The sequence below is a fragment of the Sorghum bicolor genome, chromosome 1 (assembly GCF_000003195.3).
Source record: "Sorghum bicolor cultivar BTx623 chromosome 1, Sorghum_bicolor_NCBIv3, whole genome shotgun sequence".
Taxonomy (NCBI): domain Eukaryota; kingdom Viridiplantae; phylum Streptophyta; class Magnoliopsida; order Poales; family Poaceae; genus Sorghum; species Sorghum bicolor.
The window spans coordinates 52,787,264-52,804,213 of NC_012870.2; the positions used below are offsets into that span (position 1 = coordinate 52,787,264).

Below are 16,950 nucleotides of genomic sequence, written 5' to 3' on the forward strand. Positions count from 1 at the left end.
ACTTGATTGCGAGAGAAGTTGTTCAACTCCGCTTGCATGGCAATGATCCAATCCGCATCACGAAGAGCTTCCTCTATAGTTTTTGGTTCATCTTCAAGAGACACAAAAGCGTGATGTTCAATAAATAAAGCATGTCTAGAGCATGTAGTTACACCACGTGATGGACTCCTGATGATGAGATCTTGAGAGTGATCTTGGAGGAGATGTGATGATCTTCTTGGCGCCACTTGAGGGGTTGCTTGGGGAGCATCAACATCTTGTGCTTGTGCCACCGCTTGCTCATGAGTGACTTGAGTGTCTTCATGAGCATCTCTCACATCCTTGTCTTCTTCTTGTGATACATGTGAGGTGGATGGTGGCTCAATGACTTGCACATCATCATCTTCTTTTGGCTTGATGTCTCCCACCGACATGTTCTTCATGGCATCCCTCAATGGTTCACCACCTACATCATCAAGATTATCACTTGCTCCTTGGGAGCCATTAGTTTCATCAAATTCAACATCAAATGTTTCTTCAACCATGTTTGTGGCATGGTTAAAGACCCTATATGCCTTGGACTTTGATGAATAGCCAACCAAGTAGCCAATGTCACATCTTCTTTGGAACTTGCCCAAGTGTTGGCGCTTCTTGTAGATGTAGCATTTGCATCCAAACACTCTAAAGAATGAGACATCGGGCTTCTTCCCATTGAGCAACTCATATGGTGTCTTCTCTAGGAACTTGTGAGGAAAGAGCCAGTTCGATGCATAGCATGCGGTGTTGATTGCCTTGGCCCACATTTTCTCCGAAGTGTTGTACTCATCTAGCATTGTTCTTGCCAAGGTGATCAATGTAAGGTTCTTTCTTTCTACAACCCCATTTTTGTTGTGCTGTGTATGTTGGGGAGAACTCATGTTTGATTCCAACTTCATCACAATATTCTTCAATGTTGGTGTTGTCAAACTCTTTGCCATTATCACTTCTAATCTTCTTGATCTTGACATCAAATTGATTTTGGGCATTCTTTGCAAACTTCTTGAATATTGATGCAACTTCGGCCTTGTCTTGCAAGAAGAATGTCCAAGTGTACCGAGAGTAATCATCAACTATGACCAAGCAATATTTGTTGCCTCCAAGACTAGCATATGTGGTTGGTCCAAATAAATCCATGTGGAGTAGCTCAAGCACTCTTGATGTAGAGAGATAGGCCTTGGTTGGATGAGTGTTTGCAACTTGCTTGCCGGCTTGACATGCACTACAAAGCTTGTCTTTTTCAAATGTCACATCCTTCAAGCCTCTAATCAATTCTTTCTTCATCAACTTCTTGAGTGTGCCCATTCCAATATGTGCTAACCTTCTATGCCACAACCAACCAAGTGAGGTCTTGGTGAATAAGCAAGTCTTGACATCAACTTCATCGGATGAGAAATCAACTACATATAAGTTGTTGTGTCGGAAGCCTTTGAATACCATTTCATTGTCATCCTCCTTGGTCACTATTACTTCTTTCTTCTTGAATAAGCATTCAAAACCAAGATCACAAAGTTGTCCAACCGAGAGCAAATTGAAACTCAATGATTGCACATAGAGCACATTGGTGATGGAGTTGTCATTTGATATTGCAACATTTCCTAGACCCTTGACCTTGCCTTTTGAATTGTCACCAAATGTGATCTTCTCTTGGTTGTCAACATCTTCATCAAGTGAGGTGAACATCCGGGGATCCCCGGTCATATGTTGAGTGCAACTACTATCAATTACCCAATGTGATCCACCGGTCTTGTAGTTCACCTACACACAAGAGATCAAGCTTGAGATTTAGGAACCCACATTTGCTTAGGGCCCTTGACCTTCTCTACTAGTTGCTTTCGCACCCAAATCTTCTTTGGCCTTTGCTTGTTGGGCGGCCTCATGAAGCTAACCTTGACCTTGCCACTCTTGTCTTTCCTTACAATGTAGTGAGCATTGAAGGCAAATGGTCTAGCATGCTTGGGCAAGGGTGGTGGTAGTGGTGCCTTACACTCATGAGCAAAGTGTCCTTCTTGACCACACTCAAAGCATCTCTTTGGCTTTGGCTTGCTTGGTTGATCATGAGTGGCTAGTGACTTGATGAGCTTTGTTTGATGAGCCTTGTAGCCAATCCCACTCTTGTCCATCTTCAGGACGGTGTTCATGAAAAGCACACTTTGAAGGTCCTTCCCTTTTGTGAACTTAGCCAACCCCTTGGTTAGATGTTCCTTTTCTTTCTTGAGCTTGCTATTCTCTTGAGTTAGCTTCTTGATGATTGGGTCATTGTTGCTTGCTAACTCATCTAAGAAGAATGATTCATCTTATTCTTGCTTGTCATAATCAAACCAAGCTTGAGATATTGATTTTCTTCTTTGAGTAATTTGTTTTCATATGCAAGCTTCTTGTCTTGATCAAGTGTCTCAATCACAATTGTCTTGTGTTTGGCTTGCTCTTGCAACTCTTTCTTGAGTATGACAACTTCTTCCTTGAGCTTGATAGTGTCCTCATAGCTCTCGGCCACTACCACTTTCTTGCCCTTGCATTCAACACATTTGCTTGTGCTCTCCACAAATAAGTCATCACTAGATGTGGCTACATCAAGCTTAGCAACATGGTTAGTAGCAACATGTGTTTCATCAATTGCAAGTTCATAAGCTATCTCAAGGTTGTCATAGTTTGCTTTTAGAGTTGTTAGCTCTTCTTTCATTGCTCTATATCTAGTGATAAGCTCATCATGAACACTCTCAAGTTTATCATGTTTTTCTTTGAGCTCTTTTAAAGAGAGTTTGAGCTCCTTGAGCTTAGTGGTCATGATCTCATTTTGATCTCTAAGCTCATCACTAGATTTAAGCTTTGCTAGAAGTGTTTCATTTTCAAGTTCAAGCTTTTCATTTCACTTCTAGACTTTCTTATGACTTTTGTGTATTTGTTTAGCAATTTTACAAGTTCATCATAAGAAGGTGATTCATATTCACTATCACTCTCACTACTCTCATCCTCACTTTGTACCTTCCGGTCACCCTTAGCCATGAGGCATAGGTGTGTAGAGGATGTAGATGGTGGTGAAGATGATGGCGATGAAGCATCAATAGCAATGGCTGCAACCTTCTCATCATCACTCTCATTGTCGGAGGAGTCACCACTTGAGCTCTCAATGTCGGTGAGCCAATCACCAACAATGTAGGCCTTGCCATTCTTCTTCTTGTGGTACTCCTTCTTCTTGCCACCTTTCTTCTTGTGTTGCTTCTTATCATTCTTCTCTTCATCACTTGAGTCATCATGCTCTTTGTTCTTCTTCTTGTACTTGTCCTTTTGGGGCTTTGGACATTGGTGAGCAAGATGACCAAGATCACCACAATTGTAGCATCCATCTCGAAGATGGGCTTTCTCTTGCTACTTGTGAAGAACTTCTTCTTCTTGGAGTCAAAGTTGACTCAATTCTTGTTGAGCTTCTTCAACATCTTGGTGGTTCTTCTCACCAAGAGGGCAATGGATGCATCATCATCACTTGAAGTTGATGACTCAACTTCAATCTTCTTGGCTTTGCCCTTGTGAGAATCTTTGAGGGCCAAGTCCTTCTTCTCCTTCTTGGCCGATGAGGATCCATCTTGGGGGTTCATGTGCATATACATCTCATGAGCATTGATCTTCCCCAATATGGCCGTTGGTGTAGCGGTGGAGAGATCGCCTTGATGAAGCACGGTTACTATGTGCCCATATTTCTCAATGGGAAGCACACATAGTATCTTCCTTGCGACATCCGCCGCACTCATTTGAGTGAGCCCAAGTCCATTAAGCTCCTCTATAATCACATTCAAGCGAGAATACATTTCATTAGCATTTTCTTTAGGAAGCATTTCAAATGTATTAAGCTTGTTCATCACAAGGTGATAGCGTTCCTCGTGTTCACTCTTTGATCCCTCATGGAGCGCACAAAGTTCCTTCCATAGAGCATGGGCGGTTTTGTGGTTCCGAACGTGGTTGAACACCTCTTTGCAAAGACCTCTAAAGATGTGGTTTTTGGCCTTTGCATTCTACTTCTCGTTCTCTTGTTCTTGTGGAGTAAGAACGGCGTCTTTTGCCGGAGGGGTAGACCCTTCGGACACGGCTTTTAGGCACTTTGAATCATATGCCTCAAGGTATGACTCCATCCGTATTTTCCAATACGGGAAGTCATCCCCATCGAACATGGGTGGCGGTCCATCCCCGTTAGACATCTTTCTCTAGGCGGTGAAGCCTAAATAATGAGCACTAGGCTCCGATACAAATTGAAAGGATCAAGATGCCCAAGAGGGGGGGTGAATTGGGCTTCTCTAAAAATTTAAGCAACCTATAAGCTCCAATTCAATCCCTTGTGCCTAGTGTGTCTAGAGAGCTACCGGATAAAAGTTTTGCAACCTAGTTCCAATCCTATTCTAGCATGGCAATTCTAAGAATATAAAAACACAAAGTAATTGCACAAAGTAAAGGAGTAGTGGAAGAAAGTGCTCAGCGATGTTTTACCGAGGTATCGGAGAGTCGCCACTCTCCACTAGTCCTCGTTGGAGCACCCGCGCAAGGGTCTTGCTCCCCCTTGGTCCGCGTAAGGACCAAGTGCTCTCTACGGTCTGATTCTTCGACACTCCGTTGCGGTGAATCGCCCAAAACCACTCACAAGCTTGACACGAGCCACCCACAAGAACTCTGGGCGGTCTTCGTGCCTCCAATCACCACCGAACCGTCTAGGTGATGGCGATCACCAAGAGTAACAAGCAAAGAACTCTCACTTGATCCAAACAAGGCACTTGAGAGTGGTGGATGCACACTTGACTCTTGGAATTCAACTAGAGAAGGATTCTCACAAAAAATCTCTCAAATCTCAATCCTCTCTAGGCTCTTGCTACTCTCTTGCTCCACAACAAGTTTCTTAGATGTTCAAATGGGCAAGAGAGCTCTCATGGACGAGGTGGAGGAGTATAAATACACCCCACGAAGTCCAAGGGTCGGCCAACAGTTTTCCACTGAAAACGGGGTCACCAGACGCTGTTGATGTTGCACCGGACGCTCTGCACCGAGCGTCCGGTGACACTTCAACGGCTAACTGTACTGACTCTAACAGGTCACCGGACGCTACTTCCCAGCGTCTGGTGGCACCATCCGGTGCTCCGGGGAGTTTTACAACCTCCCTGTGTTTAAGACCGGACGCTACCCGGTGCGTCCGGTGCTCGGGGAAGGTTTACAACCTCCCTGGGTATGGGACCGGACGCTACCCGGCGAGTCTGGTGCTAGCGTTCGGTGCCTAACCCTAGGCACCAAACCCTCCAACGGCTAAGGGACCTCACCGGACGCACTCACAGAGCGTCCGGTGCAGCGTCCGGTGCCTACTTAGGCACCCTAACCTCGTCAAAACGCGACCGTTCCAAAACGAAGTTGGTTCCTCTCGATCTAAGGACTATCTCTGAGCTGCCTAGTGCTAGGTTTACCAAGTGTGCACCACACCTAAACCTAAAGCCTTGCCTAAGTCAAGCTACTAGATCAAAGACCCTCTTAATAGTACGGTCAAAGGAAAACAAAGTCCTAAACTACTCTAAGTGCCCTTCTTCACCATATGGCACTTAGACCTAGTCTAGTCTTGACGATGTCCATCCATCCTTTGAAAACCGAAATGATTTCCACTATTAAGTAGGCATGTACGTCCCTGTTCATCGAGTATCTATTACCATGACCTCACTAATAACTTTGCCTCTGCAAAACACACGTTAGTCACAGTAATCAACATTGTCATTAATCACCAAAATCATTAGGGGCCTAGATGCTCTTTCACAAGGGTAGTTGGGATCCACAGTGACTACGCGTGTTCATTGATGTTTACCACGCTTAAATAAAAAATGGCAACTACAACAAGGGAGTCATGAGCACTGCTGGGTGGAAGGACATCAAGCATAGGTACTTCATGGCTACTGGTTTAGTTCATGAGAAGGAGCATTTCACTAGTAAACTTCAGGAACTGAAGGCTGAGTGGAGGCTATGCAAGGCGCTACGCAAGGCTTCTGGCCTAGGAGGTAGTGGCAACATAATTGAAGCCGATGATGACTGGTGGAAGAAGGAGACCATGGTACCCCCAAATTAATTTAGGTTTTCAATAGAAGCCTATGCATGCAGTCTTAAAAGAATATAATTGTTGTTCTAGGGCAAGAAGGAATTGATAAAAATAAGGGAGGCAGGAATGCAAGACTACCTCGGTCAGCTTGATGACATATTTGATGGATGGACAGTTGATGGATCCACTACATACAGGCCTGGTAGTGGTGTTGCGACTGGTGTCATTCCCCTAGATGATTCGGATGACGAGGCGCAACATGAGCAACAGGAAGATGTTGCAACCCCTACAAGCCAAGGTTTTGCAACACCTAGAAGCCAAAGCTTTACAACCCCTGCAAGCCAAGGCAACAAAAGGGCTTCTAGCGGAAGTACCACTGCCTCTAGCCCTAGCAAGAAGACCAGGAGCTCCAATGCTAGGTCCTGGGAGACCCACTAGCGTGAAGTCAATGACATTAAGAGGCAAAAGGTGAACATGTTTGCTACCATCCTAGAGATCTAGCAAAAGAGAAATAAGCAGCAGCAGCAGCAGATGTCTTTGACGAAGGACCAGAAGATTGAGAAGGCGTATAACATTGCATTGGGTATGGGAATAACTGCAGATACCAAGATGTCCTTCCTTGCTATGAGGAAGATCTGCCACAGTGAGGTTGATGTGGCCATCTTCCTTGCTTGCAACGATGATGATGCTAGGTGGATCATCATTAATGAAAACCTCCCGATGGAGAACTAGTTCCCCCTGCTTAATTGAAGTTCATGAAGTTAGCCCTAATTGAGTTAGCCTTAGTTGTAATGTTGTTATCATTAGTCATAATCCTGTTAGTTTGAGTTGAACAATTGGAAGTATAACCTAATGCCCCTGATGCAGCGTTAGTTTGGGGTTCACCTAGGATCTTTTGTAGTGCTTTGTGCTTTGTTATCTGAACCTTTGTCATTTTATCTATGTGAATCTATTTCAGTAGTCTTGATAATCATTGTTCTGTTTCATGGCCATCGAGCTATGTGAATCTATTTTGGTTGAGGGTTTGGGACAACATGTCAATTAGAAGGGGGGCTGACATACCTATATCATTTGATAGGATGTTGAAGACCTACAAGTGAGCAGTGATGATGAACCACAACAAGATCAACACAGTGAGGTTCTATCTATGGGAGATGATTGGGATGAGGCCATTGAGAACATGATACTAATTGAGTTGATGTCAAGTCATGCAGTACAAACCAGTGGTATGTTAGAGCAAGCTATACATATTGATAAGTACTTGAGTGGGTCATGGATCCCTAAATTGCCTAGAATAGAGTGGGTCATGGATAATCTACATGACCCTGAGAGGTGTTATAGCATGTTTAGGATGAACCTTGAAATGTTTCACAAACTTCATGAAGTCCTGACACAAACCTATGGTCTCAAATCCAGTAGGAAATCAACCTCTTTAGAAGCTCTAGGAATCTTCTTATGGATGTTGGGTGACTGTCAAAGTGTTAGGCAGGCTAAGGAAAGATTTGAGAGGTCTCTGGGTACTATCTCTAGGATATTCAACAAAGTGTTGACATGTGTGGATAGGTTGGCTGCTGACATCCTAAAACCTGTTGACCCTACATTTAGTACAATGCATGACAGACTTAGAAGCCCTAGGTTTTATCCATACTTCAAGGACTGCATAGGGGCAATAGATGGAACTCATATACCATTGATTGTGTCTAGTAATTTGTTTGTCTAGTACTTGAACCACAAGGCTAGAACAACACAAAATGTCTTGGTTGTCTGTGACTTCGACATGAGGTTTAGTTTTGTCCTTGCTGGATGGCCTAGATCTGCTCATGATATGAGAGTATTCAATGATGCAACATCAACATTCAGTGATCAATTCCCTCATCCACCTCTAGGTACATTCTTTTATGGTTACATCTTCTGCCTTGTTTTCTCATTTGGCATGATTATGATCATAGATATGATACTTTACCTACAGGCAAGTACTACCTTGTTGACTCCGGATACCCAAACCGGCTTGGTTATCTTGCCCCATACAAGGGCACTAAGTACCATATGCAAGAGTACAGAACCGTCGGCCCTCAAGGTAAAGAAGAAATCTTCAACTTTACGCATTCATTTTTTAGGAATGTCGTAGAGAGGGCATTTGGCGTTATGAAAATAAAGTGGCGTATGTTGGGTGATGTTTCCTCGTACTCCACAGTAAAGCAAAGCATGATAATTGTCTCTTGTATGGCACTACACAATTTCATGAGGACTAGTGGAGTCCATGACAGGCACTTTGAGCAACTCAATAGGGATGGTAACTATGTGCCACTAGAGGTATTTGAGTTCCAGCCAGATCCTGAGGTCGTGGAGGATGAGTTGGATCAGATGAGTCAGTTTCGTGATTCAGTCGCTACTGTATTGCGCACTAGTGATTGAATGATCTTTTAGGATGAACAGTTTTGATTGTACTTTGCTAGTTTTTTCGTCCTGGGTTGAGGACCGAGTGTGGATGTGTGAATAATAGTTGTAATCGGCATACAATAGTGACAGGGATAGTGGTGAATAATAGGGCTGAGTGATTGTGATTATGTACAAATGATGGATGTTTATATATATGGATGTGTGGGATTGGCCGAAATGTGAAGAGTGGAGGCATGCAACATGCAAAGCAACGTTTGCATGTGCATGGCCTTCCAACTGTACATTTAATGACAACTACAACTGCATGCAGCCCAGATTCTGTCAGAAAAAAATTGCCAAACTAAACGCCTAAAAATTTTCGTGTGTGTCAGACTTCTTAGCTCAAGTTCTGACAACAAAAAATTTTACCACTTTAGCCAAAAAAATCTCAAATCTAAACAGGCTAAGTAGGAAGATACATCTTTTATAATGACTCATAGGAATTTGTCTCAATAATTGAGGCTTTTCTCCGTGTGCCATTAAAAAACATGATTTCTTTCTCTATGCCATTAAAAAGTTAGATCGGATCTCTGTGCCATGACATTCGGATCTAGTGCAAACTTATCTCCTATGCAAACTATGCAAACTCTAATCTGGACTACAGGATGTTGATCCAAGGGCGCGAAAAGATTGGATAATTTTGCACTTAACCGACTGCTCTTAATCACACTTTTACAAATCTCTTCTTCCACCTCTCTTATGCGTCCCATTGGATCAACATCCTGCGGTCCAGATTAGAGTTTGCATAGTTTACACGGGAGATGAGTTTGCACTAGATACGTTGCCTTTTTTTTTCTTCCAAACCATTCCGGCTGTATCAGTTTGATTTTTGCCGTTTGACACCCTGACGTGTGGACCCGGTTCAAGGAAATGTCTAAAATGCCCTTGTGCCCCTCTTCTCTGTTCACTCTGCTTTGGGCAAGCAACCACTCGCTCCGCCGTCGGGCCACCAGTTCCGCCGACGAGCTGCTGCCAGAGCAACCGTTGCGCCCCTGCCTGTGTGCGTGGCTCGTCCGCCATAGCCCCTTGCCAGTGCAGCCAAGTGCTCCCACGCGCGCCCGCAAGCCCTGGTGGGCACTTGCGTCGCCGGCCGCCGAGCGAAATCGGCTCGGCTGTCGCCCTTTGCTCTGTGACGATTGGGAAAGAAGAGAGGGAAGAATGGCGCAAAGTGACAGTGCGGAGCTGGGAGATCGAGGGTGTGGCCAGCTGGGGTGGAGGACGACCAGCAATGAGAGGGTGCGCCGCGAGATCCAGGCGGCCGGCGGGCATGGCACAAATGCCTAGCAGTCCTCGATGGTTCTGGCCTTTGCTACGGCAAGCAGGGGTCTGAGAAGATGATGCGAGGGCGGTGGTGATCGCTGCTAGGCATAGGGAAGGTGCATCCTTGGCAGAGGTGAAGGAACTAGCAGCGGCAAGCTCGGCCGGTCGGTAATAGCGGCGGCGCCGCGTCCTGCGCATCTGAGTGGGAGGGCGTCAGAAATTGAAGATTCTGTCTGTTGAAATATAAGGTATTTTTATATTTATTTTAATCCATAAAAATACGCAATAAAAGGAATAATTACGACATAAATTATTTAAGAAAAACAATTCATGACAAATATTAAAAGGATGACTATCAATTTACAGAAGCAAACAAAGGAGACAGAACATACGACTAATATCATCACAAATATGAGCAGTGTATCCTCAATAAGTGAAACAAAGAAGAGTACAGTAATATAAGGTACCAGTAAAAGATTATTTACGTGATCAATCAAGCAAAACATGTAGAAAAATAGCAAAGTGCTACCTAGAAACATCATGATATTAACAGACAAATTAACAATAGAATGAAAAAGATTATACCCTGCAGCAGAGCCACTCGCACCGGGAAAGGCCATGGTGGTGCTTTGTCGTTGTAGTCGTCCCGCTCGATGTAGTGCAGAGAGGGTTGCCGTGTAGTCGCCGCCGCTATAGAATCACTAGCGAGTAGTCGTGCCGCCAACGACACTCCCCAAAAACGTAATCGCCCGTCCTCACCTGAGCAGATAAAGCGCACGACGGAGACGCGTTCCGGAGGCCTACTCTTCCATCTCTGGTGCTCGCCAGAGATAGAACGGAAAGGACTTGCGCAACTGGATGTGGTTTTCACCAAGATGGGAGAACTGAGAGGGTGCGGATTTTATTATAGGCAAGCAGAAGCCAGAAGGCCAGGCGCAGAACAGAAAGGTCGCGACCCTTTGTAATGGTGGAGACGGAAACAGACAGGAGTTACGGGAGTTACCAAAACTCCTCTCAAGACCATGAACGGGATGATTACGGGAGTTATCAGAAACTCCTCTCAATCAAGACCATGAAAGGAATGAAATGCAAAATTCAAGGCCTTGCCAGTCCGCCTGCCACGCCCACGGGCCGGGCGGCGGCGTCGCGCGCGCGCGTGGCACTTTGGTGACTCCTCCTCATCGTCTCAAATTGATCGGTCAACAATCAGGCATTTAAGTGGAGTCGTCTCTCGGTTAAATTTTCTACAAAACAAATTAATATACACGTAAGGACTATAGTGTTTAATAAATATTATTAAATAAATAGGCTAGGCACCATAATATCCAACACTGTTTAGCCGGGACGGAGCTAGCCTGGGCGCCGCCATCGCTGGACATTGAGGATGGGACCCGCAGCCCCCTTGTCTTCTAGCCCTCGTCATCGAGCACCACCGAGGCTGCAACCACGAGCGCCACGAAGAGCATCGTCCTCTTGCCGTATGATGTCTGTCCACTATTTTTTTGTTTTTCTGTTTTTTTTATTTGTCACCATAAATGTTATTGTCATATTTTTATTTTTTTATTTTTTATTTTTTTAAGATTCTGTTGAATTATGTGAGAAGTCAGTGGCACAAGAGGAAAGACAAACTTTTACGTGATGTTTAGATGTAAGGTTACTTTGGACTTTTTGTGCAGTAGTTTGACACCGTTAGGAGAAAGTGGACGGAATGGTTTAGGGGGGCAAAAAAAATAAAATGTCATGGTATATAGATCCGTTCAAACTTTTTAATGACACTTAGGCTGTGATTATTTTTTATAATAGCATGTAGGGAAAAGGCTCATCATCCTCTGTCCTTTCTTCTCCCCCAGCAAACAGCCAACACATGAAAGAGAAGGATATTCCTCTCTCCCTTCTCCTGAATTAGGAGAACGAACATCTCTTTTTCTTAAAGAAAAATTTAAAAGGAGTAGAGAGCTTTTAGATGCACCATTATATATACTACATATATAATCTAGCAAACCCATCAAAATAGCTAGCAAGAACTATGGAAAAAATTGGGGATCGAAGAAACAATCTGTGTGAACTTAATAATCTCCGCAGACAGCAAGATAAGTATAGCAGAAGTCTCATATCAAAGAGGTAAGGACCAGCTAAAAATAATACTGGAAAAACTCAAACCACATGTTAGTTTATGGGGTTTTTTAGACGTAGTCCAAACCTGAGGGAGTATTTGGAATTTTTCATAAATATAATATATTTTTAAAAATTATATTTATGAATACAATGGTATTTTTCTCTTACAACAAATTAGTATCAGCTGAAAAATCAGCCAGCCAGCCATCATCCTATAGTAAATAATGAAATATTTTCTAGAACTGAAACCAATATATATGTTCCGTGATCAATCTGTGCGCACTAATTCTACGTTCTTCTGGCTGTCATGCGCCAAGATTTTCTCTTGTGCAGGAGCCATATGATTATCAGCCGTATGTGTTGTTTCCATCAGTGGCAGGTTCTCGTTCTTTCCTCCCCACTCCGCCATTCTCACTTCTGCCAGCGCCGCCTGCAACAGTACGTCACCCAGCTTCATATAGTACATAGTTTTGTGACAACTTATTCACCAGCTAGGAATGTTTTAAGCAGCTGGGTTTCCTCAAAAACACTACTTAATCCATCACAAATTATTTTTTTTGTCGTGGCTTGGTTTATTAATAAAAGATTTTCAAGTTTAAATTTTATTATGTTTATATAAATTTTTTGAATAAGACAAAACTTAAGATAAAAAGTTCAACTCTTACAATTTAGGATGGAAGGAGTAATTTTCAACAGGGAGTAAATGTGGTACATACCTGTTTATCCCACTTTGTTGTGAAGATAATGGCGAGAAGTATAGACATTTGGAGAAACGTGCCTGTCAACATGCCTATCCATATTCCCTGCAAAGTTGAAAAAAAAAAAACACAGATAAATGAACACAAACATTGCTTCAGCTGATCAAACAGAGCTAGCATTGTGGTCAATATATACCGAATAAATAGGTAGTCATATTTATAACTGGATTTTTAGTTTACCATTGTGCCATGTTTTAGCTTGAAGCCAAACAGGATACCCATTGGAATGCCCACTAGGTAGTAGCAACCGACGTTTATGAATGCCACAGGCACTTGCCACCCAGCTCCTACTGCCACACCTGAAAGAAAAAAAACAGACAGGGATTTCCTTTCATATATGTTTTAATTTCAGACACACATGTGTAATCTAGACCAAAAACTAAACTCGAACTCATTTGACACCCTGTAACTGTAATGGATGCATGAGAAGCAGTACTACCTTACCTGAGAGTATAGGCCAGATGCTGCTCATGCATACAGTCAGAGCGAGGAGATGCCCCAGCTTGGAAGCTCCATGGATCACCTCCTCGCTGTCGCTGAAGAGCTTGGGCAGGCTTGTCCTCCAAATGAGGACGACGCCCATGAAGATTGCTCCCATGAAGATGGATGTCGATACTGCCACAAGCACTGCAAACTTTGTTTCCTTAGGCCTGTTTGCACCCAGCTCGTTGGACACCCTAACACTGGAGAGACCATTGTCAATCAAATAATTAGTGCAGCATGGCAACAATATATGTGATCTTAATAATATCTATTGTTGCGTACTATATGAATTTTCTATTTCTTTTGCGTACCCGATTGCTGTGCTGAAGCCCAGTGCAACCATTATAGTCATGAACTCGAAGTTGAGGCTGCAGTAGTTTTTTTGTCAGAATGAAGACGATGACGAGACCAATTCATAAATTAATTAATGTATATAAATAAGGAATTATTTGTATGACCACTCCGATCCGTATGATTGTACAAATAAATACTCACCAGACAGACATGATATCGATTTGGAGTTTGGCCTGCGGCAGGAGACCCACAAGAATGAGAAGTGTGGTGTAGTACCAAAACTCCAAGCTGTGCATATAAAGCTTTTATCATAAGAAGGAAAGAGTAGACCACTATAACTGCATAATATGACAAAGAAACCATGCCCAACAGAGCGAGAAAACAAGGAAGAGATACTACCTTTTTTTTAAAGAATTAGAGATACTCCTTGTGTTCCAAATTATAAGTTTTTCTAAATTTATTGAGTATGTGCTTAGATACATTACGTCTATGAATTTAGAAATGTCAAAATATTTTATTATTTAGGATAGACAAACACTACTTAAGATATATATATTATAAAGTTTGCTATGGCCTTGTTTACTTCCAAAAAATTTTGCAAAATATGAATAGTAGCAGTTTCGTTTGTATTTGACAAATATTGTCCAATTATGGACTAACTAGACTTAAAAGATTCGTCTCGTCAATTCTGACCAAACTGTGTAATTAGTTTTTATTTTTATCTATATTTAATACTCCATGCATACGTCTAAAAATTCGATGTGACGGGAAATCTGGAAAATTTTACAAAATTTTTATATAGACCGTCCCTAACGGCATGGCTCGGGCAAAAAAAAAAGTACAAGTGGGCTTTATTGAGGTAGGCACATCACGTGGTAGCGGCTGCGTTTGTACCCGCCCGAGTGCTCAAGCCTCAGCGCCATACGCAACAGTCCATGTTCTGCGTTATGTCCATCCCAAGCAAGCTGTATCATGCCAGCTAGAGGCAGTGGCAAAGGGAGTGGGAGGAGCGAGAAGCTCAGGCGGGGCTAGGCAATAGCTCACCGTGCCATTGCTCTGGAAATAAAGCTCATAACTCCACCCATCCCATAGAGTTGTTTTAAGCTAAAAAAACGGTTTTATCGATGAAGTGGAGTCATGTCAAACGAGATCTTAATGTTCCATGCATATAGCGTAAGATTTAATATGACGAAGAGTCTTGAAAAGTTATTTCACATAAACAAAGCCTAACCGTGTCGTGCATGAGCTGCGTTGTGCAAAAAGGTCTGAACCTCGTACGTACATAGATAGAAGTAAAATAAATGTTGGGAAAAAAAAAAGCTCATAAGCCGGGGGATGGACGGAAAGTACAAACAAACCAGATCATGACGGCCGACCCAAGCGACAGCTTGACGAAAGCGCCGAGGTTGCTGAACGCACGGACGGTGAACCCGTTCCACGCGTCGGGGAATCGTTCCCCCGTCGTCATGTAGGCGAACTGCGCGGCGACGACGAGCCAGTGGGAGACGTCCCCGGCGACGGCGGCGCCAGGCAGGCCGTACCCGAGCCGCGCGACGGCGACGTATGTGAGGACGGCGTGCGCGCACAGCGCCGCGCCGGAGATGGCCGCCACGGCCCAGATCCTGCTCTGCGCCTGGAAGAACATGAGCAGCGGGATGTTGAGGGCGTGCGCCAGCAGCCTCGGCACCGCCCACCGCGCGTACGGCCCCGCGGCGCGCGACACGGCGCCCGGCTGGTGCAGGGAGCGGTGCAGCAGCGGCGCCGCGAGGACGTACGCCGGCGCCAGCGCCACCGCCGTGGCCACGCTGATGATCCACGACTGCTGCGTGTACACGCCCAGCTTCTCCGGCTGCCCCGCGCCCACGGCTTGCCCGCTCAGCGTCTCCAGCGCGCTGCCCATGCCATACTGCAAGTGCAAGTGCAAGCGCGCGTATGCATGGTGGATCCAAATCCAATCCAATCATGAGGAAATCGATCGATCACAGACGACGCATGGCATTGCATTGTTTGATGCTGCGTATATAGCTAGGAATCAAAATCAAACGCACCAGGACTCCATAGGCAGAGGAATCCAAGATGTTCTCGACGACGCTGACGGCGGCGAGCTCCACCTCGCCGAGGTGGCCGACGAAGGCGGTGGTGACGAAGCCGATGGAGAACTGAAAGACCTCCGTCAGGAGCGCCGGGAAGGCAAGGCGCAAGAGCAGCCTCGACTCCTCCCAGCTCCGGCGCACCAGCATCTTCATCGTAAGGGCATCCAGGCCATGTGGATGTGCGGGTTTCTCCGCCTCATGCTGCTCCAGCCTCCTGCTGCTGCTTCCACTCGACGATGTCATGGGTTGGTTGTTCTACCAGCAATGCAAGCTAGCGCTCGATCTCTTTCATTGCACTTTGCTGCAGGCACATAAGTATCCTTTTACAGTAGTTTCGATGGCGGAAACAGCAACGCCTGTGATTGATTTACTCACGTCGCTCTGCTAATCTCTAGCAGCTGGGGAACATCAGAATCCGTCAAAGATGTAGGCTAATTACTCTGGGATCCTATGATTTCCCCGTCCATGAATGTACGCATTTCTAGGAGCACAAAGATTAGTCCACGACGCAGAAATTTGCTGCCTAATGAAATCCTTCCAGGTTCCACTCCCCTACATCATTTGAGTTAGGGGCCCATCTAATGAATGCCTGTCATTTATAGCATCATCAGTTACCTAACAAGGCAGGCATTAATTGTGAGGGGCATCGCGATCATTTTCTCCTCTGTTTAAAAAAGCAACTTCAAATGACTCTTATATCTTTTCAAATGATGATGGTGGAAAAAATTCCCTACAACAGTAATTTTAATTATTTATACAAATATATTTATTTTTTATTCCAATTTTCTAGCTAGCTAAAGATAAAGAAACAAGAATGACATTTTACAATGCACACAAGATATTGAAAAACTATGGGAAAATAAAAAAAATTATAGAAAACGATTTTTTACTAATAGCTCTCTAAATTAGAGAGTGATTTTTAAAAGACTTTTTTGGAGATGCTCTAGTTTGTCCTAATAAAAGTCCTTACGTTTGTCCATAGAGAAACTAGCTAGCAGCAAGCAATTAATCTTAGTAGAAAGCTAGTATATAGCAATCAATCTTAGAAAGTAGCTAGCAGCAAGCAAGCAATCAATCATACAGCGCATCTAAGGTTTGTTAGAATAAAACCTATCCATATTGATCTTTTGCAATCTTATGTACATGGGCAATGTCTCCCTGTATAAAGGGGCAGGGTGGGAATATGTGGTGCAAACCATGAGAACCAAAAAAAACTAAGGATGGCAACAGGGCGGGTTCGGATTGGGTGCAGTCTATGTGCACCCGAACCCGAAACCTAAAATCAAAACCTGAAACCGAACCGAACACCGATTCAGGTGATAACCCCTCCCTAAAACCAAATCCGTGGATACCCGAATGGATACTCGAAACCCGCTTTCTATATAATAATAGCAATAAGAACTTTCTATAAATATATACATGATATATATACACATAT

The 16,950-nt window shown here is 44.0% G+C and overlaps 1 protein-coding gene across 2 annotated transcripts; it reads right to left on the reverse strand.

Moving 5' to 3' along the window:
* Positions 11,979-16,067, reverse strand: LOC8083605 (protein DETOXIFICATION 33). Of its 2 annotated transcripts, XM_021462289.1 has the most exons (9): positions 15,888-16,067; positions 15,468-15,813; positions 14,778-15,325; positions 13,621-13,707; positions 13,437-13,493; positions 13,087-13,325; positions 12,823-12,941; positions 12,601-12,687; positions 11,979-12,314 (listed from the first exon to the last, which is right to left on the reverse strand). In XM_021462289.1, the coding sequence occupies exons 2-9, from the start codon at positions 15,753-15,755 to the stop codon at positions 12,153-12,155; spliced, it is 1,587 nt and encodes a 528-aa protein (XP_021317964.1). In that variant the 5' UTR covers positions 15,756-15,813; positions 15,888-16,067; the 3' UTR covers positions 11,979-12,152. The 2 variants fall into 2 exon arrangements, with proteins under 2 accessions (XP_021317964.1, XP_021317960.1); XM_021462285.1 differs by having other exon boundaries at positions 15,468-16,067.